The sequence below is a fragment of the Hermetia illucens genome, chromosome 3 (genome assembly GCF_905115235.1).
Source record: "Hermetia illucens chromosome 3, iHerIll2.2.curated.20191125, whole genome shotgun sequence".
In the NCBI taxonomy this organism is placed as follows: Eukaryota; Metazoa; Arthropoda; class Insecta; order Diptera; family Stratiomyidae; genus Hermetia; species Hermetia illucens.
This window is the reverse complement of record NC_051851.1, coordinates 124,821,667-124,848,598: the sequence shown is the minus strand read 5'-3', so window position 1 is coordinate 124,848,598 and position 26,932 is coordinate 124,821,667. Positions and strand designations below refer to the sequence as shown.

Here is a 26,932-nt window from a genome sequence, read left to right as displayed (position 1 = left end):
AGATTGTCCATGTACTTACGTAGGGCAAACCAAACGGATAGTTAGCACTTGGGTCAAGAAACATTTAAAAGAAGCTGAGCTAATAAAACGGGGCAAAAAAACACAGATCAATTCTGCAGTTATAGTGTAGAACATGACCATAAAATGGAGATTGTAACGATGCACTAAGAGGTCAAGCGCAATTGGACCCCTGCGAGAGTTTCTTCATTGGAAAAGAGCCTCAGGAGGAGATTTATTTATTTATTTATTTAATGAGGACAATACACAGAAAACAAATTCCTTATTACATATTACAAAAATATCAGGCGATGACGGCTTTACGGTTTCTTACCAAGGCAGACGCTGCCTCACGTCTGCCCTGAGAGCAGCGTGACCGAAGCGGCTCGCAGATGTTAAATGCTCTTTTATATAAAACGCAGAACACGACATACCTACGAATTATATTGAGCGCAAATCAGCCTTATTGACCAGAGCTTGGCCAGAGCTGAAAATATTTTTTTTGAGAATTGTGGGGTCCTAAGTTCGCATCAACTTATTACATATTGTCCTCAGAGGGAGGAACAAGTGAATGGCTTATTTTATGCTAGATAAGGAAATAGAGTCAATGGACCCAAGCTGTAGAGGGTTGTAGGACCGGCATAGCCTCGGGATCGGAGAGTGGAAGTAAATCTCGAGCTCTGCGAAGGGTACATCAAAAATGTCCGCACTACGTGTGTTATGAGACGAGGCGATACAGAAAGTAATATCCGAGTTGGCGGAGCAGTCCATCTGACAATTGCAGAGTTTGAAAAGAGTACACATATCAAGGAAGATCGGCGTTGCTGTAGAGAGGGGAGATTGAGGGTGCGGAGTTGTGAAGGATAATCAACCCGCGAAAGGTTCTTTTTGTAAAAGCAGGTCCGGGTAAATTTACGTTGTACAACTTCAAGAGCGCGGCAGTCACGAATGCGGAAGGAGGGCGAGACAGACAGCAATATTCAAAGATGTTTCTGACAAGGGAATTGGAGAGTGTTAAGGAGAGCTGGATTGAGATAAAGTCGATGGAGGAACGTAGGATAAAACCAGACATTTGGAACGAAGTGGGAATTGAAACGAAGTTTGTCATCGAATATTAAACCCAGTCTTTGAAGGAAGTCAGTAGTGAACGGGATTGTCCACTGAGAGATTAGGAAAAGGATGTTGGAGAATATTTAAGCGAATAGCACATCCTGTGGCATTTGTTGACATTCATTGTTAGCTTGTTGACCGAACACCAACGGACCAAATTATCAAGGTTGGGTTGTAAGAGAGCACAGTTCACCGCAGACGAAACAGAGACAAACAATTTAAGGTCGTTTGCGTAAAGCAAAGTCGGGCAGATGAGGATGGAGCCTAGGTCATTGACAAAAAATAGGAGGAGTTGCGGGCCAAGTATAGAGCCTTGGGGAACACCAGAAGAAGGAGAGAAGGAATGTGATGCGTAACCATGAAAAGAAACTTTGCAGGATCGGTATGAGAGATAAGAGGAACGCCAGTAGATGATTGAGGGAGGGAAGTCAAGTAATGAAAGTTTAGAGAGGAGAATGTTATGGTCAACGGTATCAAAGGCTTTGGAGAAATCGGTATAAGTAGCATGTACCACCTGTCGTAATTTCAAGCATTTAGCAACAAAGTTGGTAAAGACCAGAAGATTTGAAGCCGTCGATCTATGTTTCACGAAACATGCTGCTCTTTGACAATGAGGTGACTGAAGTGCGCGGTCAACCAGTCGTTGACGTATCTTTCGAGGATTTTGGAGCAAGAGAAGAGAAGAAAAATGGGGCGGTAGTTTATAGCAAGGGAAGGGTCTCCGCTTTTGAGAATAGGAATGATAAGGGCCTCTTTCCATAGACGAGGAAAGTAGCATTCATCTAGACTTTTGTTGTAGATTATATTCAGGGGGAGGGAAATGTGTTTTCTACAGTTAAGGAGGAATAGGTTGGGAAGCGCATCGGGGCCAGGTCAGACATTGGGGTCAAGGTTACCAATGGGGAACTCAACCAAGGAAGGCGTAAGGAGAGGAATGGCCAGAGATTCGTCGCAGTCTGCAGTTATGAGAGGTATAGAGGGCTCGAGGGAGAAAACACCGAAGAGAAGTAGGTACAGAGAAGGTCGCAGGATTGTTGTGGGGGGTTGGCAGCGGAGTCAGCGAAACTGATAGAAGAAGGGAGAGATTGAGTGGGATTACGAGAATTGCGAGCGTGAGAACAAAAGGGTTTTAAGTTACCACGGGCAAAGGCGTCGTCGACGCTCACTCATATCTGTATCCACTGATACCATTAAGGGAATATGGAAATTAAGATACAACTAAGGCCTAGTCATTAAGATAATAAGATTAAAATAGTATATATTTCGATAAAGGACATTTCTGGGTTTATTCTGCTGAAGTGGCTGCCAAAATACGTATATGGAGAATTAAAGGGACATCCTTGACATGAAAGGAAATTGGAATTTGTTCAGGCAGGAAATTTTTCTTTCTTTGTAACTCAAAAAAATAAACCACAGCGTTATTCAAAATCGGATGAAATTAATTGGCTCCCGTTCTCTGTAGTTTCATAGAAAACAGACATTCAATATAATAACTGGCTCGTAATTCACCGTAGGCGTAGAATCTTTTCAAGAAAAAGGCTTTTGAAAATGAAATGTTGGAAAATTTCGTTATCCAATATATCTCTTTTCGTAACATATCAGAAGCGCCCAGCTTTTGCACAAGTAGTTCGATTATGCGGATGACACTTTTTTCGTGCTTTCTCATTAAATCATATAAACACAGGAATTACAAGCAGCAAATATATTATTCTGGATCGGAATTTCACAATCCGTAAGAGGATTCTGGTGACGCCTTTGAAAAAGCAAAAACTTATCAATGCAATTTCCGTTCTTTGCCGTATCTACTAATTCGATTTTTCAAAACGAAATCAGTAATACCATATTCTCATATTTGGGCTCGGATAGATTGCTTTTGCTCAAATATAATATATTGTAGTACAACTACAGTCAGATATGTAGTATGAAGGCCACCTGAAGATGGTTTATATTGTTAAATGGCGCGTGGCAGGGGTGTCTGACTCATACGATGACCTACTTCTGTTAATATACATCCATTGTTTAAATACTCCATCCATATAGTCGCATCAAAGAAGCTGCATTTCATTATAGTAGTTACACTTAATGCTATGTAAATGATATTCCTACAGTATAGGGGAAAGTACATCCAGGACGCAACTAGGATCGAACTCACCTAAACGGTCCATTTTACATACAAGAACTCTAAACAGGGTAGTGCAGCTTTTTCGCAATATATCCAATGCTAGAAGTATAGGGAAAGACAAGAAGTGAGAGTGGTTACATCCCAAGAGTATTTTAAAAGTTCGACCACTATCCAAATTTACGATTTAGTTGTTTATCCTTGCTTTTTGCCCGCTATTTAAAAGACAAGTATTAGTAGGGCTAAAAATGTTGGCCACTTTTTTTTAACAAATTTTAATTTGTCCCTTCAATCCAAAAATACATTTTTATGGGTAATCTACTTGCGAGAATTATACAACGACATGTATTCGAGCTATTATTTGAATGATGAGGAACTATTGTGAACATCATCTACTTTTTATGATTCCCAAATATTTAAAATTCCATAAACCTAATCAAAACATATTTTATTGGTTTGGCACACTACTGCATCTGGGTCAGATACCTAAGCCAGTAGTACAGTTATCAAGATTTTATCACAAACCTGAAGAAATTTTTAATGAAGATGTCTAATAAAATTTGTTAACACGTTGATTTTAATAACCCAATCGTATAATCTTCATAGATTATCAATCCAGAATATTTAAAATCATGTTCGTTTTCAAATATTCAGCATTTGCTGAAACTTTCGGATGAAGACCATAATAAATTTCCCATAAAGATGCACTGCTACTCGTATTTTTGATATTAGCGATACCACTTCTACAGAAACACTACTGTGGCAAGGTTCTATTGACTTCACTTTAAACGATATGCATTTATGAAAATGTAAGAGATGTCCGAGTGAAATTATGCGGTGTTTCCAACGACTAATTAATTGAAGTGATAAAAACTTGTTGTTTCTTTTTCGTTGGTGTGGATATTTATTCTTGCAAATCCCGGTATTTCGGGAACCACTTGTTCCCTTCATAAGTGCTAACAAGAACTTGTTTTCTTTTTATTTTGAAAATAAAGGATGAAATCAACATAAACAAGTCGGAATACTGGAAACTGAGCACTTCAGGTGTAAAGATTTTATGTTCATCTTATATGATGATATTTCAATTCATGCAGAGCTAAGAATACAAAATATGCATAAACTATTATTAACAAAAATGTCAAGCGATGACGGCTTTACGGTTTCTTACCAGGGCAGAGGCAAATCGTCAGACGCTGCCTCACCTCTGCCCTGGGAGCAGCGTGACCGTAGCGGTTCGCAAATGTTGAGTGCTCCTTTATACAATTCGTAGAACACGACATGACTGCGACTAAGCCGTCATCGCTTGACATTTTTGTAAAGTTTGGGTTCAAGCCCTAAGCGGGGGGTCCGTGGACCAGGAAAGAGGGAGTAAGTTGCTCCCCATTTGGTCCGGCTTAGCATTAAGTTGATGTGGACTTAGGACCCCATCATTCTCAAAAAATATTATTAACACTTAATTTGAGTCAATATCGGTATGGAGGGTATTTGGAGGCATGGACAGTTGGGTAGTTTCTTAGAATAGGTCCGTGAAAGAAACGCTCAATTTGTGGCTCCCGCAACGCTCCCGTTTGACAAAACTAATGCGGGTTTCGAAAAATACTGCTCGAGGCCTTTCATGTGATACCACACACGACTATATTCGGTGGAAAAAATTTAACTTATCAACTAGTTTAACAATTTAACTTAATCTAAGGTATAAACTGAGGACTTAACTAACTTATCACTAGAAAAGTATTCTAAGGAAAAATTGACAAGTTATTTCGGAGGAAAAGTCGAAAAAAAGAACTTCCACTCATTCAACTTTAGATAAAACCGGTTCGGCGGGGGCTTGGAACTAGGATAGGTCTGGGAAAAAGAAGCTAGGATTGGTGCTGCGGATGGGTGGGTTTTGAAAATTGGGATTGGAAGACTATTCTACCCTCGGGGTCAAAAATGAGGTTTCGAGTATGGAAATATAAGAGAATTTGAAGGAAAAGATGAGTTCGTAGAAGATTCTCTTCGACTGGAATATAAGGGGATTAGGATGGGTTTGACATTTAGTAAGGAAGTTGAGGGCATGACGGTCTAGGTCGACGTCGATGCGGAGTGTTTGGCATGACACCTGGAGGATCTGGTTGGAGATGTATTTGGAGCGGTTTTCGAACAGCACCAGTTTCACGGCTAAGTGCCCTCGTAATATGTGGGAGGTGGGATATGCATGATATTCATAGTCACCTCAAGGTAGGTGACTTCATTTACGGTTGGGGTGTTGTGAATTTTGAGTGATAGGGTTAATATGTCACTCCTCATTTTTGGCGTCATCCTTATGTTCCCGCAGAATACGATATTTTCGCATTTCTGTGGGTTTAGGGAGAGTTTCCAACGGGTGAGACGCTGGTAAAACTCGTTCAAGTAGAGATTCAGGCGGCCATCACCAGCCAGGATGTTTATGGTGAAGGTGTAAATAATGATGTCATCCGCGTATTGAAGGATTCAAACCAGGGTTAGTTTGGCGGTGAACAGGGAAAAGAGGGTAGCGGAGTGGACTGATGCTTGAGGGATGGCAGCGGACTTTAGTAGCAAGAAAAAATGTGCTATTGGAGTTGAACTGGGCCCGTCAAGAAAGTTAAGAATTAAGTTGCAGAAGTGCGGATGGAAATGGACGACTTCGGGAAGCTTACAAACGAATCTGTATTGCCATATGGAGACGAAAGTCTTCTTTGTGTCGAGAAGACAGGCTGTGGCCCAGGAGAAAGTCCGTTTTGAGTACGAGGAATGCATGCTCAACTGAGTGTTTGGGTCGGTTAACGAATTGAAAGTCGGATCTTGACGGAGGATAATAGTATCGAGGTAGGCCTAGGCCATCCGGGTTTAGAGGATTCTGGTTTTTTTTGGGATGGGAACTATCCGAGCACCCGTCCAATCTGTTGGGAAGTGGGCATTGATTAGGCAGTGGTTGACCATAGAGAACGTGATGGGAACAATGCTAGGAGCCCATCTGTTTAGGACGATGCATTTTGTCCAACCGATTTTTTATTTTTGGAAGAAGCGATGGAGTGTGGACTGGCAAAGCGAATAGGGAAAGTATTTTCACGGTGACTTGAGTCGGCGAGTGTTTGGCTGAAGCGATTTTGAGTATGTTGAGAGATGTGGAAGGAAGGGAGGGAAAGAAGTTGGGAGATTTTTCCGGTTACCATGTCCTCAAAACGTAGTTCACGGAAATGGAGGTTGCAGTGATGTGATGGAAGGGAGTGGTCTACGAGGACGTTCACCTTTTTTGTGGGAGGAATGTTTTGGGGTAGGATCGCGTTTTGTTGGACTGATTTGCCTAAACGCAGGCAGGTTTTCTTGAGTTCCCTGTATGTACCAGGGTTCGGTTCAGTGCTGGAAAGGCGGTTGTGGAGATATTTTGTTTAGAGTGTCAGAAATCTTGCATGGATGGAGTTGTCCAGTTCACGAATTTCGGTAAGTAGATGAGAGAATTGCGGAGAGTATCTATTTCTAAATAGTCTCTGCCTGAGGGTCTTTTTGTATTTGATATCGTTTAGGATATCATTAGAGAGGGTAATGAGGTTGCGGCAGTTTAAGGACGGGATGGGATCAGTTCGTCATATATTTACTGAATTGCTTCAGTATAATGACGAACTGTTTGGTCGATGGTGTCGTTGGAAGTTGTACTGCTGGATGGGAGTAGGATGGGTTGAAATTTAGATTTGATGGGCAGGTTGATTCCTTTCCAGTTTGCGCGCTGAAAGTCGGGGACTGAGAGTAGGGAAAGCGGCGACAGGTGATAAGCGTTCCATTTATATCTAATTGCAAACACGACATGGGTGGGCATTATATTGAGCGGAAATCCGTCTTATGTAGAGACCTAAACTATGCCGAAGTGATCTTTTTGTTGGGAATGAATGAAATTCCTTGACTTGTTTTCACAAAAAAAAAGTTACAAACAAACTATTGCGAAAGATGTCAAGCGATGACGAAGAACATGTATTTGATTATTCATGTCATTGTTAAAATTAGAAGAGAGGAAAATAAAATAATAATAATAAATGTTTATTGGGTAAATAAAAATCATCCTGTTACTAACTTCGCATTCATATTAACTGTAATGTCAATTTTTAATTACGTAGAAAACACTCCATTTTTCTTTTTTGTTTTCTGCTTATTCTTTTTGTTAGCATCAACTTTCTGGGCATGCCACAAATTTTACTACTCAACGGCAATGCAGCAAATAATAAAGTTTATACCTATATTCATGTGTTCTCCTTATAACACCTCCATTACAGCCAAAACGAGCGGGCATAACTTACTCTTAGACAATACACAAAAAACGGAACCATTCTACTTTTTATGAGTCCGCCATGTAACTTTATTACACTTGGTAGTGAAAGGGAGGAAAGCCTCGGAAATAAACGTAGGTCAACAAACCATCTTTGCATGATGACATGTAATTGTCTTAGACCGATTTTCTAAACAATCTAATGAAAACCGTCTCCATTGTGATTTCACAGCACTTTTTATCACGTCAAAGAGAAACGGTCAGGCAGTCACGAACGATGAGGTGTCTGAAGTGGTAATTCCGAAAATATGTGGACTGGTTCATTTAATTGTATCCTGAGAAGCGAAGATACAGACTCATCATCCAATTCTGGCCACAGCAGATTGAAGATGTCGAAATCCACTTTAACTTCCGTTTGACGAATTCGTTTATGTGATCATTAGATTAACGGTTAGCGGACTTTTATGGTGGCTTGATATCAGATGTGCGTTTTCAGCAGCCAAATTTACAATCTGAGCGTACACAGCCAAATGGCTCTGGAAATTCTTTTTCATCCATCATTGCCGAAAAGAAATGAGTGGAAATAATTTAATGGACCGTTGACCTCTTTGGTTAGAAAAAGCACCAATGGATCAGTTCATTAAATCATTCAACTGGTGAATAATTACGATATTTTTCAAGAATGCATTTCGATAGGTCACTGAGGTTCCATCGGCTTCGACCCTGTGAGTGATTATATCATCATTAATACTTCTTGTTCTGTTTATTTCTCATATGAGGAAACTTTTCCTCAGCTCCTCCTACCTTCCATAGTTCCAATATCTTCTTATTGAACATTACAGTAACTTGCAAAATTGCCAATTATATTCAACCCATCTTTCTTATTCAGGGATAGAAATTTCATGCAAGGATGATTGATTTACTCGCATGTAACGTATTTAATGCAACAGCTTTGTCGGCTAGCAAAGGAACCGTTCTTGTGTGCACCGCCATTCATCTGATACGGCATCCATTATATTTTGGAGAAAACTTCGTGGCATATGTTACTAAAATCCCAATTTGCAGTACTGTACAGTACAGAAGGTTTTTTTACATTCATCCATCATCATCCATTGAAGGCAGTTATGGTGATATTTAAGTAGTTCCCGTAGAAACTCACCTAACCTACAGAGACTATTGCGTATTAACATATGTGTCTTGCATTTGAAGAGTTTTTGGGAACGTTTGAAGGAATATTAGCGAAAAAGCATCATTCATTACCTCATTTTTCAGACAAAAGTTGAATTTCCATTATACACAGATGTATTTGAGTAATACCTTAAATACCTGTACAATGGAAATTCTCGAATACATTTAACATGCACCTTTCCTTCATTACTTGGAACCACCACGAAGGTCTGATGTACTTATGCCGAATATATGCCAGGTATTGTGCTTGTGTACTGTGTAGGTGTCGCTGAGAAGTTGAGTTACCTTCACGCTCCGGTGCATCCCGCTTCGCATTACCATTTGAACAACAGACACTGTGTTTATGGCTTTGATAATAGATTACCTGAACTCAACAACAAAACCTTTGCATTAATTGAATGCAGGCAATAGTAGTTTGGGCAATGAACTTATTTGTCCTCACTTACCAAAGCCCTCAGAGCGCATACCCTGAAAAATTGAATGGACTCTTTACGCCCATTAGTTATTAATCGGTAATAACGGAATTTATCTGATCTACACTTTATACACCAGCTATCTATCGATGGTCCAGACACTCCTCTTCCAAAGACCACTCAAACCTCGAGTGAGTAAAGCTCCACATAATCAATACTAGCAGCTGCTGCTCTTTGTCCAAGGAAACCGCATTAATTGCAACTGTGGCGAAAAGTGGTTCAACACAATTAATCGACTTTGGTTCTTTTTCGCCAATTTGTCGGTCAACAGATCTCACCTGGTTGGTGTTAACTGATTTGTACAGATTTCTTGTTGCTTCATAATCTATTGCCAGACCAATGGGTAGCCCAATATTAGCGTGAGCATACTCTGCGCATGCCATGGGTAAGAATGTCGAAGCTATGCGATACTGGAAACCAAGATCTCAGACATTCCATTTCAGCATGGCTGGATGTAGGTGATTGAAGATTGCAACTTAATCTTGTGCATCTTTGTAGACAAGAACTGGATCAGTGTTTGGATTCTGCGGTAGATCAGGTAAGTCGAGTCTGATTGTCGATAGATTTTCATGGTTTTGATATGCGAACGCAAGAGTCTGCGATGGAGGCATAGTGCGATCATAATAAGTATCTTTACAAATTATATACGCTCCGTCTTGTCGGCACCTATGTTGCTTGCAACCAACTTGCCGTTTAGTATCTGTGTCTTACAATTTAGTTTTACGAAGAAAAAGAGGTAGCAAGGGGCTTCAGCCAACATTACAAATTTTACTTTCCCGACTTAAATTTCACTTATTGAATGTAAACTGATGTTGTCGACCTACAATCATAAGTTGCCGTGAATGAAAACGGAGTAATTACTACGAAGTAACAGTTTTTCAAATGATCATCGACGATTGACATGCCATTTCGATAATTGCTACTTTTGAAAGTTGTGTCCTGTGGTATTATAATACTACACATCACCAAGCTTGGAAACTATGTACAATGAAAGCCTCTTTGTGTAGCGACGCATCAAACCGCACTAAAGTACTTTTTTTTTTAAATTGAATTTAATGCGTATTATTGTTCTTTGAGGCTAGTTATATCGATTGGTCAGACTAGTCCATGAAGAAAACAAGTTGGAATACCGGAAGTTCGCTCTTCCGATATAAAGGTTTTGCGTTCATCTTATGTAAGAAACTTCAACGCACATGTTTGTATCCCTATATAGCTACAAATTCAAAATAATCCTTCATATTTTTCCAAACTACAAGACATACGTGCATATTACAGCCATAGATATTATCCTTACCCTAAACAAACAAACTGCCTATTTCTGAATATTGTAAATATATGTATATGCACGTATATAAATTAATCGCCCCTACTCCCCTATGTTTCACCCGATACCAAATATGGGACCAGCTTCGAAAAGTACTAATTGAGCCCTTTCATTTGATACCCCACATGGCCACATTTAATGAAAAAAATTTTGCACCCTCCATTCGCATGTACGGGGAGCCCCCCTCAAACTTAACACAAAATGGCGCCACTTGCTGCATGTAAAGGGATCACACGCTCTCACCAATTTTCATGACAATCGGTCTAGCCGTTTCCGAATAAATCGGGTGTGACAGACAGACAGACATCGACTCGATTCTAATAAGGTTTTGTTTCACACAAAACCTTGAAAAGACCTCAAATTGACCATTCACATCAATATGCATGCAACCTCACTATTCACTATGACTTTCGTTTCAGTCTGACTCCCGAATCCCCAGGATCTTCGAGGCTTTTCAGAGGAATGCACATGCAGGGACAACGTCTCTGATTAACTGCAACAACATTTTTGGAGTTTTTCCTTCTCCTGTAATCTAGTGCGGCTGATCCGACAAGGTCTTCGGGCATGGCAACGGTGACCTGCCTTTGCCTGGTGGCCCGATCAGAATCCGACCCCAACACGCCGTTTCCCTGAAGCTGTTTTAGGTGTCAGCCTTTTCATTACCAATGAGGACCGAGTGATCGGACATCGGGATTGCTTCTTTAGCCGTCTAAGTCGAGGTCTAAGATGTTGAGCCAGCTCCATTCTTAAATGTCCCGAAAATATCCCTCAGCTTGATCCTCCGATGTGCGTAACGAAAAAGGTGCTGACATGGGCCTCAAATGGTTTCTCGCAGGTTTGAATAGGTAGTCTAGTCATTAAAACCGAAAATCGGTTGCGGCCTCCGAATTCTTTCAGTCAAGACCGATTGGCATGAAATTTGAGGTGGGGGTAGAGGGTGGCATAAGAAACAAAAGTTATATAGCGCCGATGTGGGGACCCCCCCCCGCCACTCTATATCCTCTAAATTTTCGGAATTTGTTGCAAGGGGTTAAATACAGTAAATTCGACTTACTTTCAATTTATATGAGAAAACCAGATTTTGTTTTTATTGATTTCTATATCAAAAATTCATTTAATTACATTATTTTGATCATAGCTCCGTTATTTTTTATTCCATTGACTTCTATTATACCTCATTTCAAGCACTTTAAAAGAACTTTAGATCAATTTTTACCAAAAGTTGCTCCTTGAAAGTATTAATTAAGTATTAATTTAATAACTCTGTCCATATTATACCTTCAAAGAAAAGAAAAAAAAAGATTCATTCTTTTTTTTATTTAATAATAATAATCGTTGGCACAACAATCCATATTGGATCAGGGCCTTGAAGTGTGTTAGAGCACTTCATTCAAGACAGTAACGGTACACTACCAGATTACCGTACCTTATAAGAGGCAATGTGGTCAGCATTGCGCTCGCCCGAGATTATTACCCTCATTTGACTCAGGCGCTCATTCACAGCTGAGTCGTCTGGTATCCGATGTCAAACCTCGATGCAAATTCCACTGCCACCAGTGGGATTTGAACCGCAACTTTCCGTACGATAGCCTCTTGCTCTAATCACTCAGGTATCCGGACACTATGCTTTGTTTTTGCTTAATATCATTTCTACATGAATCGCATCGATTTCGAGCTATTTGCGAAAAGCCATTGAAAACATATGTACATTTTTTTCGATGAAAAAAGACATGTTTGAACAACTCGACTCGAACTCGAAAACTACTACTTGTACGAAAAATTTTTTGCTTAGAATCGACAATTTTATCGATTTCGGTGGTTATTTGGAGAAAAAAAGTTCCATCCCGAAGGGTGTGCCACACCCCTAAGGGAAGGAGATGCACATCACATTGTTTCGTATGCCACCCTCTACACCTACCCCAAATTTCATATCCATGCTTATACGATCCAGCCGTTCCTGGATAATGGGAGAGTTATCTCGCTGATCGGATGGCAGATATCTAAAATAATCCGTCCAAGAATATTGATGAGAATTGGATTAACAGTTTTTGCACATACAATTATATTGTGTGCTTTATACATACATACATATATACATAATAGTAATTATGCAGTACTAGATACTAAGGGAAATTTCCGATATAATGGAAAAGGATACTGTCTATGGGTGACTACGCGCAGGTCAGGAGAGGCTTCCTAAAGGTGACATTTTGATCGCGATGCGTGGTTCGCAGACTAAGTTTGGCTCCAATAACATTTTGCCCTATCATGTGATGGGGAGACATGAGCTTGGGAGCCTCTCTCTCTCTCTATAAGTCACTCCGCAGCTTGAGTTGGTGATCTGAAGGATACTCTGCTGTCCGAATTCCTGCGACGTGTAAAGCTGGTACTGAAATCGTACCTCTCGAAGAAGAATAAAAGAAAATTCCGAATGCATCATCCAAATTCTGCCGTGGACCGGATGAACCTGCTTCGTGACATCGGAGGTAGGGGCGTGGTTGACATGGCGAAATCACCGCCAAGTCGACTCGTTACGCGCTTATTTTTACAACAAAGAGGAGGCGAGTCCCTTGCATGCGGCTGTCTGTAAGGCAGACTGTGGAATGACTCCACTTAACTTGAAGGATCGATCTTTCAATCCTCTGAGCAGGGTCAAGTCGGACAACGAGCGGATCGACGAACGGAAGTCGAAGACAATACACGGTAAACACATCAATTGTCTTTGGCAACCATTTGTCGATTTGCATTTGTCCAACAGATGGCTGTGTGCTGGGGAGCTCTCTGCTGAGACGCAGGGATTTATGTGTCCCATTCAGGGCGGCGTGTCCAGATTGCTGAATGCTTAGAGCAAAAGGCTGTCGTACGGAAAGTTGCGATTCAAATCCCTACCACCCGTGTTTGTGTTTGACGTTGGATACCAGTCGACTTAGCTGTGAATGAGTACCTGAGTCAAATCAGACTTATAACCTCGGGCGAACGCAATGCTGACCACATTGCCTCCTTCACTGTACTGTAGTGTACCGTTACTGTCTTGAATGAAGTGCTCTAGCACAGTTGAAGACCCTAATCCAATTGGAACGTTGTGCCATTGAGGACGGCGTGGGCACCACCCAAGCTTATAAAAAGGTCATAATGAAAGAGCGAATTGAGTACGACCAGTGCAGGACGTGTGGTTCACCGTTAAAGACGTTGTCTTATTTCTGGCTGCACTGTTATGGCGCCGGTGTAATGCACGAACAGGCATAATGCTGTATGTAAGCCGATCTATCAAGACGTTACATGCAAGCACGGGCTGATCACGGGAACACCTGTCGCCATTTTCGGCCACGCTTCTCCCAGGGCCAAGGTGAGGCAGCGTCTGATGAGTTGTCTCTGCCCTGGGCTAAACCCAAAAAAAAGGGGGCCCTTTGACCACAAGGTCAGTCATCAGGTGCATGTGGACTGAAGACTCCCGGCATCTTCAACAAGAAATGCTTATCAGACCCATCGGAATCGCATAAAAAGCAACGGTAGTCTCTGCATAGTCTTAGGGACATTGTCGTTCCAGTATGCTAATGTACCTCGGGCTGATTTATCCATAGTTGGTGAAGCTACTTTCGTTATCTCTGTTTAAGAATCTCAGTTTATGAAAAGAAACATTTCCACCGGCTTTCCATCTATGATGCCACCCAGAAGTGGCCTCGAAGAGATCATTTGAGTGAATTTGATGACATTTTCTTTTAAAAATATTAATCACAGGGTTGCGACCATTTACCAAGAAGTTAATACGTACATTTGAATAAGTAATTGGTATTTAAAATTATGACTAGAACAGAGCTGAAATCAGAAAACCTACAAAAAAATCAGTATATAAATAAAACAAGTCGGGAAACCGGAAGCTATATGCTTCAGGTATAAAAGGTGCGCTAGTGGCAGTAACCTGCCCAGAACTGAGCGATTTAGGTATCTTGGGTTAATGGTATCAGCCAATAGAGAACTGCGTACTGAAATTGCTTCACACATTAACGTAACCTGGATGAAGTGGCGTTCCACAACTGGTGTTCTTTGTGATCGACGTATCATCGAACGCCTCAAAACTAAAATTTACCGCAATGCCGTTCGTCCTGTCGCTCTCTATAGTTCTGAGTGGCCAACTATAAAAGACAATGAACGACGTCTTACGGTAATGGAGACGAAGATATTGCGTTGGACTAGTGGCGTGGCACGTTTTGATCACAACCAAAATGAGGATATCCGCCATCGATATGGGGTTGCACCCATTGTGGGAAAACTGCAAGAGAAACGTCTTCGATGGTATGGTCACGTTATCCGCGCTGACGAGAATTCATTTGCCAAGAATGGTCTGAACATCGAAGTCGATGGTAAGTGACCAAAAGGCCTGCGAAAACATTTATTGCCATGAATTTTCGAAGAAGCAACAACTTTAACGTATTATAACTTTGTTAGTAATAGTACGATTTCTACCAAACTTGGTAAGATCATGCTCTATATTATAACCTACATCACTGCAATTTCGTGTTGCTAGGATGAACTTAAGGGGGGTGTTGTAGCCAATTACTAAAAATTATAGTAATATACTATTATTAACTTTATTTGAATAGATATTCGTATGGAAGGTATTTCGGAGCCCAGGCAAGATATAGTGGCAGCTTCCTGTTTTTTTCAGATTTTTCGGTTTGGTAGTTTCTGAGAATGGCCCCCTTAAAGAAATGACCACTTTCAACCCCTCACACTCCCCAGCTTTCTAACAAATGTCAAAACTAAGACCAGCTTCGGAAAGTACTAGACCTGTAATTTGATACCCCACATGATTATATTTTAACACCCCCCGTTTGCATGTATGAGGACCCTCCTTAAATTCGACGTAAAAGAATGTAACTCACTGTATGAGTGAAGTTCCCACCTTTCCACCAAATTTGGTGTCAATCGCTATAACCGTCTTTGAGAAAAATGCGTGTGACGGACAGACAGACAGTAAACCAATTTTAATAAGGTTTTGTTTTACAAAAAACCTTAAGAACGGCTGGGAAGAACTAGATTCTTCCTGAATGGAATATTAATATTTCACTCGAATGTCAATTATTTTCGTTAATTATGACGTCTGCATCTTATTTGTATGGCTTGGGCTGCGGTAAATTCGCACGAAATTGATAAGTGTGAACGTTGACACTAATAGTTGGATTTTCATGAAACTTAGCATACGTATGCACGATACTGTCCTCTATGCCGGTGCAATTTAGTACTCCTAGGATGAACTTAAGGGTAGTTTTTCAGTCAATTTCTAAAGGTTGGTAATATACTGTTAGTAAGTTTATTTAAGCAGATATCGGAGTGGAACATTTTTGCATATAAGTGTTTTAGTCGAAACCTTAAGAAGGGCTAGGGAGAGGTAGATTCCTCATAAATGCGACTTCAATATTTTACGCGAAAGTTAATTGTTCTCATTAATTATGATGTCAGCATTTTATTTGCATGGCTTTGGAAGCAGTAAATTCGCGCGAAATTGCTAAGTTTGAACTGCTATAACTTTGGTGTTAATTGCCAGATTTCCATGAAATTTAGCACGTACTTATGAAATATTGTCCTCTATGCTGATACAGGATGAATATAAGGGTGGCTGTTCTGTAAATTTCTAAAAGTTGGTAATATACTATTAGTAAGTTTATTTGAGCGGATATCGGAATGCGACGTATTTTGAGGCTTAGATTTCATCTAAGCGCACCTTCCTGACTTTTTTCGGCCTGTTTGGGCTGGGTAGTTTCCAAAAATGAGTCCTGTCTCCTTTTAAGGATGTACATTTTGACTCCTTACTCGTGCACTTTACAATTCAGGTCAAAACTAATATCAGATTTGGAAAGTACTAATTGAGACCTTTCATATATGATACCTCATATGACTATATTCGATAAAAAAAATTTTATATGCCCCCTTTACATGTATGACGAGCCCCGCTTTCGACCGCATGTAAATGTATGTCACTCACTATATGCGTGAGATTTCATAGTTCCCATATGTCCACCAAATTTCATTCAGATCAGTTTTGCCCTTTCGGAGAAAAGTGCGTGTGACAGACAGACAGATAGACAGTGAATCGATTTTAATAAGGTTTTGCTTTACACAAAACTTTAAAAAAGGTATGCACATATGTGTACGATGAGATTGCTATCATGTTGTTTAAAGAAGTAACTTGAATTTCCATTTAACCGTATCTAAACACATGGCGTGCCGCTAACTCGCTTAACCTTTCCTTTACATTCATAAGTATTTTACATTTATGCAAGTTGCAATTATCAACCAGATTCTAGGACAGATTTAAAGGAAAAGGCAAGTGGCTCAAAAGTGCGTGCCTTTAAAGAGAATTTGGGTTTATCCCTGTTGCATTTAACTGGGCTGCACTGTATACCTGCTGTCAAGGATAAATTCGAAAAACTAAATGAAAAATATGCGTTAAACTGAAGACTCTCCAATAAACCGGCGAAGAAAACGGCCTTGGAAGTAGCGTAACCGATATAGGTTGCCAGGTTTTGGTTGTTCCCTTTTATTCGTTTATAAACATGAAAATGAAAATGATTATGAGCGAGAATCGCTTTGATCGGGTCTAAGTTGGTCAATGCAAAGAGCAAACAACCCTTGTTGTCACCTTGTTGTTGTTGTTCTCACCTGATGAATTGCCTTTGCTCTGGACGAAACCGTCAGTCGTTCCTTTTACTGAGATTTAGTTTAAAGATTTTTAGAAGTATTGTTCGGAAACTTGCTATTCCCTACAATTATTAGAAAAATATAATGACTACCTTGTTCTTTAAATCATACCCGAATTCTTAATTTATTTATATCTTGGAAATATCCGATTTGATGCGATTTGCCCATAACATGCATTTTAAATATATTCTTTGCACTTTTAAGGTAAGAATTTCTTCCCTTTCCACAACTTATGATAACGAGGCTCCTCTTATTTACCACCTTTTTCAATGCGACAGTAGGTCCGTGATGGGTGCTGCACATGTTTTTTTTCAAGTATAGGCACATGTTAACACTGCCTAGTTAAAGCGCAGTTTTCTATCGCACGAAACATGCATACGTACTCGCATTTCCATTCGATGAACTAGTTCTTTCCACCTCAATTAATTGAAATTATACACGAAATTCTTCTCGCATTTAGTGAGTTAGTGTAATCTTTGATTGTTAGATGCGAAGAACTGGGCCTCGAATTACCGTGCTAACTCCTAATCAGATTGCTCGCTGTGTTGACTAACCATCGACTCATATTAAATGAAAACAAAGCATTGGGAGCGTAGTTGGTGGTAACCGGTAGGCCGCACTGCTCCACTGTGTTGTTAAACAACCATAAAGCAAGCGACTGACGCAGCGTCTTCCGTAAATTACCTTCCGAGCGGGAGCCCCACTTATTGGGGCTAGCATGAATGGCTAGGCGCCTTCCGAGTTCTGGTTAATGGCATGGAAGTAGCTCTTCTGGCGATGACACTCGCTGCAACAATCTGATTTCAGATCTGATTGCGGATGCCGCCAGTGGGGTCTAAGCTGAGTTAAGATTGAGGAATCGTGCTAGGTTGGATCCAGTTGGGTCTCAGATCGCATTCTCTGGTCGCTGCATCGCCTGGAGAGTTATAAGCGGTCGTGGTAAAAGTCTACTGCCGTGCGCACGTAGGTAACTGCTTAGCTGGGGGAGAGAAATTACTTTTACTGGGACTTTTCGCCTAAACTGGTCGTCTACCTTCTCGAGCGGATCGGCCAGTCATTCATCTATCCGCCCGGACGCCAGTCAACGGAACACCTCAGAGCAACGAAAGTGTAATTGCCGGTGGAAAGTTTGTTAGCAAACTAGTGCGACCTTCGCAATAGTGCAAACTGGCTTGAGTGGTTGGCACTAGAACGATAGTGTCCGAGCGCGGGTTTTGGGTTTCAAGCCAAGCTGCCAAGCAAAGCTGGTTAATTCCGAGAAAAGGTCGCCGAGTACCAGCCAACACTGCTGGTTTGTGATTTGCGGGCATCGAGTGACCTCCGAAATTATTGCAGTTGAGTGCTTTTTCGCGCGATGTCATCGAATCCGCGATTCAGTTGATTTCTGAGCTAATTTCAAAATTTTGTAAGGATGTTTGCATTTCGACTCTGGATTTTCAATCCGTGACTGGTTTAATGAAATTCAATTGACAAATTAAAAATCCGCTTGTTTCGAAAGACAACAAAAATTATCTCCTTTGTGAAAATTAAATTCTAACAACGAACTGTGGCCAATTAGCGAGGTATACTCAGCGTGATTAGAGAGGCTTCCGCGTGAACTATAAGTGCAAGTGAAATAATCGTCGAAAATGCAAGTTTTGGAGATACAGCCGAAAGACTTAGTAAGTAGATTTTTTGCGCTTAAATTCGTTTTCCCCCCAATTTGCTGCTTAATGGATGGAGCGGAGACTTTCCGCCTGGCTGGCTTTTTGGAGGCACCGGCACGGTTAAATTGGGCAGCCACAAACTCTACCAAACCAGCAGGAACAATCGAGTACCCTTCACCATCTTTTCTGGTGTTTTTGTGTTATTTAAACAAATTCATAACCAATAATAACCAAAGAAAGTTGAATGACCTCTGGGAAAGGGTATGACTAATAACTACGGTACGGTTCCGTGGTGGAACCTCTGTTATATGGAACTTGTTTCAATTTGAATCCGTTGCACAATAGTCAAATGTTCGTTTTCTTTGGAAACATTGTATTCAGGACGGAATCCGATTAACTTTGTATTATGTTTATACAAAATAGATTTCATGCCCGTTTCTTCACAAGTTCTTGAATGAGCTGTTCCGCACTCAGCGGAAAATTATTGTGGGAGAATTGTTTTGCAAACAATGGAAGTTATTCCCAAGAAGTTGGCCGGTTGGAATTCATGAAAGGTATACTCGCTTATTATGGCAATTATCAGCTTCCCATTATGCTCTCTTGCGATTTATCACTTGGTAGAAAGGCGAAATTGTACTTTGGAAGTGAATATTTAACTTTCTAGGTTTTTTGGAAAATTTACATAGTTAATGGGTTGATCATTTCGCTTTGCAATTTTTTTTATGTAAATTGGGTTTTGTAATAAATACCAGAGCATAAGATTTTGGGGAAATGTAGCGATGTCGAATTATAGTTGAGACTAGGGTTTCGAATGAATATCAATAAATTTAGTTCGCAAATGTGAAGTTTGCGTAATTGGACGATGCAGGAAGTTCTCCGCAACAGATTTAAATATCAACTGTTGAATCACAAACTGTTTCAGCAATAAAATGATTATGATGCAAGCTTGCGATATTACATAGTTACAAATTGGACGTAATCCAGTTGAAAGTTTTTTTTATAACGACATACATACATATTTATTTTATTGAATCTTACTAAATAGAAACTAACAATAAATTTTCAAATCTTAGAGCTAAAATTCAAATGTATTCCTCGCCGGTGCTATAGAATACCTTATTCTTAAAGTAAGATTACAGATTAGTCTACATAACAACGTTTTTTTGGTCTTTATTTAAATTGTAGAATGTTCAGTTCTTCAATCGACTTTCACTAGGCTCTTCTAGCAATCTCCTGGCTAAGGGCCATCTCTCGAGTTCGAAAATTGACTCTTTCACTGGTGTGTTGGGAAACAACGCATTGGGAGGACGGGTGATGACGAGGTGATGGTGTCGTTCGATGTGAAGGCATTGTTTTCCAACACACCAGTGAAAGAGTCAATTTTCGAACTCGAGTTTGGATCTGGCCCGGAGGAGAAGAAAAGTTCCTATCTATCCAAACCTTACCAGGCCCTGCATGAACGAAAACTATTTTACATTTCGGGACAAATTCTACAAAACTACTTCGGGAGTAGCGATGGGGATCCCCCTCTCGCCGTTACTCGCTGAAAGGTTCATGTCATGTCAGTATGGTCTAGGTATGTAGACGACGTATTTGCGATTGTTAGAAGAGACGATATAGACATGGTCATCTCCTCTATAAACAAGATTCATCATAAAATCGAGTTAACACTAGAGGTAGAAAAGAATGGGGTTCTACCCTTCCTGGATCTAATGTTCGAAATATACCGTAAGCCTACAGCAACGCAGAGAACGATACCAGTAACTTCACATCATACTTTTTCCCAAAAAATGGCTGCCTATAATTGTATGATTCACCGACTGATCACATACCCTCTTTAAGAATACGGTCAATAAGGAAGACCAATAAGTATCCCGTATTCCTACCTAGTTAACAACATCAGGAATTGGGTAAAAAAGTACCAACTGGAGGTTGTAGGTTCGAGTCGATCGTCCACCTTGCGGAATTTACTGAGAAGCGTCAAGGATCCTTTGGCAGCGGGTTTACCGAATAACGTGCGGCGACTGTAATAAAATATATATAGGACAGACAACAGATAACGACTAGGTTTAATGAACACATCAAGAAAGCGGTGAGTAGTGTTCGGAAACAAAAGTCGTGCATAAGATCATCAGCGGCAGCGCATATAGTTGAGGAAGCCCATACCATTTAACGCGAAAATCTTGAACTCTTGCGGCATACAAACCGAACAAAACCTTAGACCCTTGGAAAGTTCTAGAAATTCAGAGAGAAGACACGACACGGTTATTAAACACAGATTCCGGTAATTGCCGCTCAAAATTAATAAGACTTACCGCGGTAATTAATAGATAATTAAGTTAATAATTTAATGTTTTGTTTTGTTAAAAAGTAATTTAGGCAATTTGTGTTTTTAGTATAGATAGAGCCGTAAAATCGCAATTGTTTTCAGTAGCTTTGTACTGATTAAGGGAGTAAGTTGCTCCCGAAATATATATATACATAATAAAATAAAATTGTAGTTTAGAGTAAGCTACTGGTCTATCACCTGGAATGAGATCTCCTCTCTTACTGTCGCAATTTGAAGGTCCTTGTGGGTGTTTTCGTTTTTTATATACGAAGGTGCACCCCTGATCATTTGCAGTACCTTGGTTGGATTAAGCTCTCTATAGCAAGTAGATGTTAACTGTGCACGCTGATCCCCACAGCTTAATTCAGTAAGTCCATAATGGCATTATGACGGCTTTTTAGAATAGGCGTTTGTAGTCGAGTTCCACCATAGAATTTATGTTTAAAGGCCAATGCATATTTTTTGTTTACAGCTTCATTTGCATTGCCTTTCTCTCAATGTGTTTTTTGACGTAGTCCATCTAGGTGTAAACCGGGATAGATTCACATTTATTTATTGAGTAAAAAAAAGAAATACATGTGCGGTACAAAAAAAAAATAATAATTAAAAACCTCAAGCGTGACTGATTAAGTATGTAACGCTAACCTACGGAAATATCGGCTAGGCCGGATATGGTATAAAGTCAAAAGGTGGTGCATTTCAATGCTCATTTGACATAAGATGTGCTTAAATCTAAGAATAATTTATAGCTTACAACTAAACAAACATAACACAAAACACAAAATAGTACTCCGTGCTGGAAAACGGGAAAAAGGGAGTTTTTAGGCACCGGAGGACAGGATTGATCGACGGGTTTGGAATAAAGCGTAGTCCTTTCTCAATGGTGGTAGCGAACTGAGAAAGGGCTACCTTTTACTCGATTTGGACCTGTGCAAGGACAGTGACTTAAGGCGGGAGGGATGAAGAGGACTGTGCGAGTGCGGGGCATGTATTATGGACCCTAATTGGTAGAAGGAGGGACCTTAATTTAGGGAAGAAGTTAATGCTTTCAGATATTACATATTGTACAGGCTAATTAATGTCGATTGTCTTAATCTGGACTAAGTAAAGAAAAATAATGAAAGGTGATCTACACCTGCACGAGGATTGACTGCCGGACCATTGGACTTACGCGGTTAGCCTCTGTGAAAGTCCGGGGAGGAGGGGGAGGGGATGAAGGAGGGAGGGGAGGCGTGATGGTTGAGAGGAGAATTACTGTCCGAGAGGAGAGCCAGCCCTGACACGTAGTACCTCTGCTCGCGTAACAACGCATTGCGCTTAGCGAGATTTTTTATCATTGGGTTAGAGTGGGACACCCCCTTTTTCAGTCTGAGCCGCGACAACTTGATCACGTGCGGAATTATGGGACAAAGCTCGGAAAGGTCGTACAGGAAAGAGTTTTTCTGAAATTTTAGGTTTGGCCTTCTGTATTTGGCCGTGCATTTCCTGAGTATCATCTTTTCAAAGCATTGAGGGCTTCTGCTACGTTCGGTGACATGGTAGCCCATGCTGGGAAACCGTAGATCAGGATTGGACGAATAAGAGTTTTGTATAAAAGGGTTTTGATGACAGCGAACAGGGCCCGGGATGAGGAGGTTTTTTAAGACAGCTGAGGCCTTAGAGGCATTGGCAATAGCAGCTCTGACGTGAGGGTTGGATTTAAGTTTGTTGTTGAGCAAGATTCCCAGGTATTAAATGTTTGGTTTCGGCTTGAGTGTGTGGTTGGCAATGCGTAAATGCAGGTTTTTGCTTTTAAGCACTGTGCGCCAGTGGTACTTCCCACTGAGGTTTCTGAAGCAAATAACCTCAGATTTAAGGCAGTTAAAAAGTTTGGGGCCTAGAATAGATTCCTGAACGGCTCCTGAGTTTACCGGGAAGTCGATTAAGCGAAGTCCATCAAAGCGCACGTGGCAAGTTCTGTTGGAGATGAAGTCTGCGAGGATTCTGCATAAGGGGAGGGGGAATTGGACCGAATTAGCTTGTAGAGCAATCCCTCTTTCCAAACTAAATCAAATGTCTTTTCGAAATCTAAGGCGCAGGCTACGGTGCAATGCCTGTTTTCCAGTTGATTGAGGATATGGTCTTGCAGGTAGAGAACTGCGTGCTCGGTGAAACTGAGGTTTTCGAAGCCGAATTTATTAAGTGGAATGATAGGGGAGTAGTGTCTATTGGGGTGACTTAGTAGGATACGTTCGAAGATTTTCCCAATATTGGAAATAAGAGACATAGGCCTCATATCTTTGAGATCGCCCGAGCATCCTTTCTTAGGGATAGGTATGAGGAGGGCTAATTTCCAAGATACTGGGAAGTGGCCGTTGTTCAGGCAGCTGAAAAGGATGGCGAGACGTTCACTGATGGTAGGCGCACACTTCCGCAGAACAAAGTTAGAGAAGATTTTTTATCGTTGCAGCGGGAGATTGCAAGTTCGACTTCTTCCAGGGAGGTAAAGAAGGGGGCGAACGGTCCTGTTCTGACTATATCAACCGGGCATCTGCGCTGTGGCTAAATCGCGTAGGAAATCGTCCCAGTTTGTCACATTGAAGGATTTGCATTTATGCGGGTGGTGGAGTGAAGGGGGAATTTGCTGTAGATGTAGAGAGAGGCTGAGACATGATTGCCCGAGTGGGCTGCTCAAGAGGAGCAGCTACTGACACATGCTGAGAGATTGGTTGAGATTATAAAGCCGTCTAGGAAGGAAGACCCAGGAGGAAAAGATGGCACTCCCGCGTTAATGATGTCCGCGCTAAGGAATGGGCCTTGTAAACCGGGATAATTCACCTCATTCTGTTGAGGAATCGTTACACCATTGATTTAAGACCTAAGCGCAGTGTTGCCGATTCAATATAATGTGCAGCTCGACTGATAGCCATCGTTTTCTTTGTTTCCCAATTGGCATTCTTTTAAATTTGCCAATTGGCCATCATTTTATCGTTGAGAAACTTGTGGTAAAGGCGTTTCTTTTCTCGGACCTTTATTTCAACATCGTCATTCCAAAGCCAGGTATCTCGATTGGTGAACCGCTTACCTGGCTTTTTAACCCCGAGGGTTGCGTAGGCCATTTAATGGGTCGTGTCTTTAACTTGATACCACGATTCTTCCACATGCGTAATGGTTGGTAATCGCATAAGTGAGATCATTTCTTCTTTCTTCTCACGAAATCGCCACTATTTAATGCGCGGCGAGCTAGTGCGTTCCTCACGCTGTTTTATTGGTGGCTTAATTCGCAGGATGGCAATCAACGGTCGATGCTGAGGTGCGATGGTCTCATAGGGAACGGCTTTGCCATAAGTGACGGTAGTAAAATGTTGGTGTCTTATGAGAATATAGTCGATTTGCCTTTTACTGTTGCCACTATAAATTGTGATGAACCGTGTATTCATAATTACAAGGTCATGAATGTCCGTAAAATCGACTATACACTCGCTATCCTCATTGCGTGCTCCAAACCATTTTCCCCATGGTACCTGTTGCCGTCTACCTTTTCACCCACATGACCTTAAGGTCGCCTGCCATGATAATATAGCACGTTACAGGTATTTACATTGAGAAATTCTTCGGTATCAGGTGGACCTGACGGTGTTGCCTACGCGGTGAAGAAATGAATAGTGTGATCAGCTGATATAATGGTGAGCTTCATCAGCCGGTCATCAAATCGTTCGACTTCTTTAATGGTGTCACGGAAACCGTCGGAGATGGCAATACCAGCACCGCATTGAATGTTGGGGCTATCAAAATAAAGGAAGTTTATATGTAGCTATTTTTACCACGCTTGCGTTCTATGCCGCAACTTTTGGCACCGAACCATCGCATTTTTTGCAGTGCGCAGATATCAATACGCCTTTTCCGTTGGATACTTCTTTTCCTCGGTCTTTTCTGTGTGGGTGCTAATATTTAGCGCGCAGATACGTATTTGATTTGCTTGGACAAATTTACTTGCGCCCCGACGCCATTTGTGCGCCAAGAACCTTTGCCCATTTCTCGACAGGGTCGGGGCCCGTCCTGTCGCGCCGACTGAGTTGAATGCCGTAGCGCTTTTCCTAAGTTTATGACCCAACCCGATCACTTTGGCTTTAACGACATTGGATGCATCCTCTTGGTCGGCCTGTCGCGGGACCTGTCACCAAGAGGGGTCATGTAGGTTTTAGCACAGTGGAATAACTTCAACTAAACTTTATTTATGTCCTCCCTGATCTCAGCATTTTATTTTTATTTTACTGACTATAGTACAAAGTACGTTGCCTCAAACTCCCTCCTCTTTCACCTGGGCTTCTGACCAGCAAGCTATTTAAGTAGTATGGTGGAGTTGATACTTAAAATGGCAGTATCATCTGCAATCGTTGAAGTTATCAGATTGGGATCAGTTGGTAGATACAAGGTATATATGAGGTAATCCAAAAGAAAAGATTATAAAATTCCATGAAACTGTACTGAAAGCAGCTTCTTTATTTTAAAATTCAAGTCTTAGTGCCATACTGTCGAAGGCTTGTGCCACATCCATCGCTGAGTCATATTTTCTACCCTCCAGTGCACTTCTTATCTCAGAGACGATCCTGTGAACTTGTACGATCGTATCATGCTGCTCGCGAAAGCCAAACTGGTACTAAGGAATTTTCTTTGTTTCCCACGAGATGCAGTGATATTGTTAAAAGTAGTAATTTCTAATCTGGAGCTATAATTTTATTGATTTTTTCTTGTATCAAAAGTATATTTGATTTGTTAGCTCAGTCTCGTACTCCCTACTAGGTAGCAGACTTATAGCCCTGTGATGCAACCTGCCTTTGGTCCTGCCCACATTTAGGAATCATTGTCATTTTTGAAACCTTCCGAGCCAAGCGTTGAATATGTGAGTCAAGTGAATGATTGCGATACCTGGAAGTTCTTTCAACATTTTTCTCGTGATTAGGTCATCTCCTGGAGCTTTCTTTGGGTCCACATGTTCTCTAAAGAGCAACTTGTTTGGTTGTAAATGGGGAGAAGCGAAGGCGTGGATATTTTTGGAAGCCTTGGAAGTCGACAAGTCAAGGAGAAATATATTTTGCAGGTGTTTTGCAAATACCGCCCCTTTTTGGGCATCACCTCTTGCCCAGCTACCGTCTACTGATCTCAGTGGCGATTCGCATTGAGCAGGTCTCTTCAATTTTCTTGTAGCTTTCTACAGAAGGCGATAAACATGATAAGTAACTTTGTAACTCCTGTCCCTGTTGATCCTTAAGGAGCGATCGATTTGCCCTGGGCAATTATTTTTTAAGTCTGGAGATATATGTGCTATTGTCTTCTCATGTCATGCGGTGTACTATATGTTGAAAGATTGGCGTTACATGGGCGTGAGGTATAGAGCTGTGCGGCACGGTCATTATTTCATTGAATTTCAACAGTCTATTTCACCACTGATTTTCAGGGTGTTTTGATTGGCAGATGGGCTCTTATACTCGTATACTTACAGAAATGGAATCAATTCGTTGATTTGGTTGTTAACTTCCTACTTGTGTCGCTTGTTATAGGAGGTACGGTCGTAAGTGTTATAATGACGGGCGAATGGACTGAAAACAGCTCATAGCACGGCTCGTTCGTTATCAACTCTCGCCTTACATTTTTAGGAACACCAAAGTCAATCAGGTCCGGGATTTCGTCGATCTGCTGGCCAATAAGTGGGCTCTCGAGGTAGCACGTCCTATAATTGTCTTCCCTTGAGATTCATCAGTCTCGATCCCCAATGGGTGTGCTAAGCATTAAAATTGCCAGCGGCA

The 26,932-nt window shown here is 41.0% G+C and overlaps 1 protein-coding gene across 2 annotated transcripts in view; it reads left to right on the top strand.

Annotated features, from left to right (window-relative positions):
• Positions 1–26,932, top strand: part of LOC119652691 (villin-like protein quail) — a 39,998-nt gene that overhangs the window by 8,594 nt on the left and 4,472 nt on the right. Inside the window, exon 1 of one of the 2 annotated variants that reach the window (XM_038056968.1) lies at positions 18,064–18,832. The exons of the other annotated variant lie outside the window; for it this stretch is intronic. Coding sequence (XP_037912896.1) covers positions 18,800–18,832 — 33 coding nt within the window. The 5' untranslated portion in view covers positions 18,064–18,799. Of the gene's footprint in view, positions 1–18,063; positions 18,833–26,932 lie in introns of those variants that run through there. 2 annotated transcript variants of the gene reach the window in all.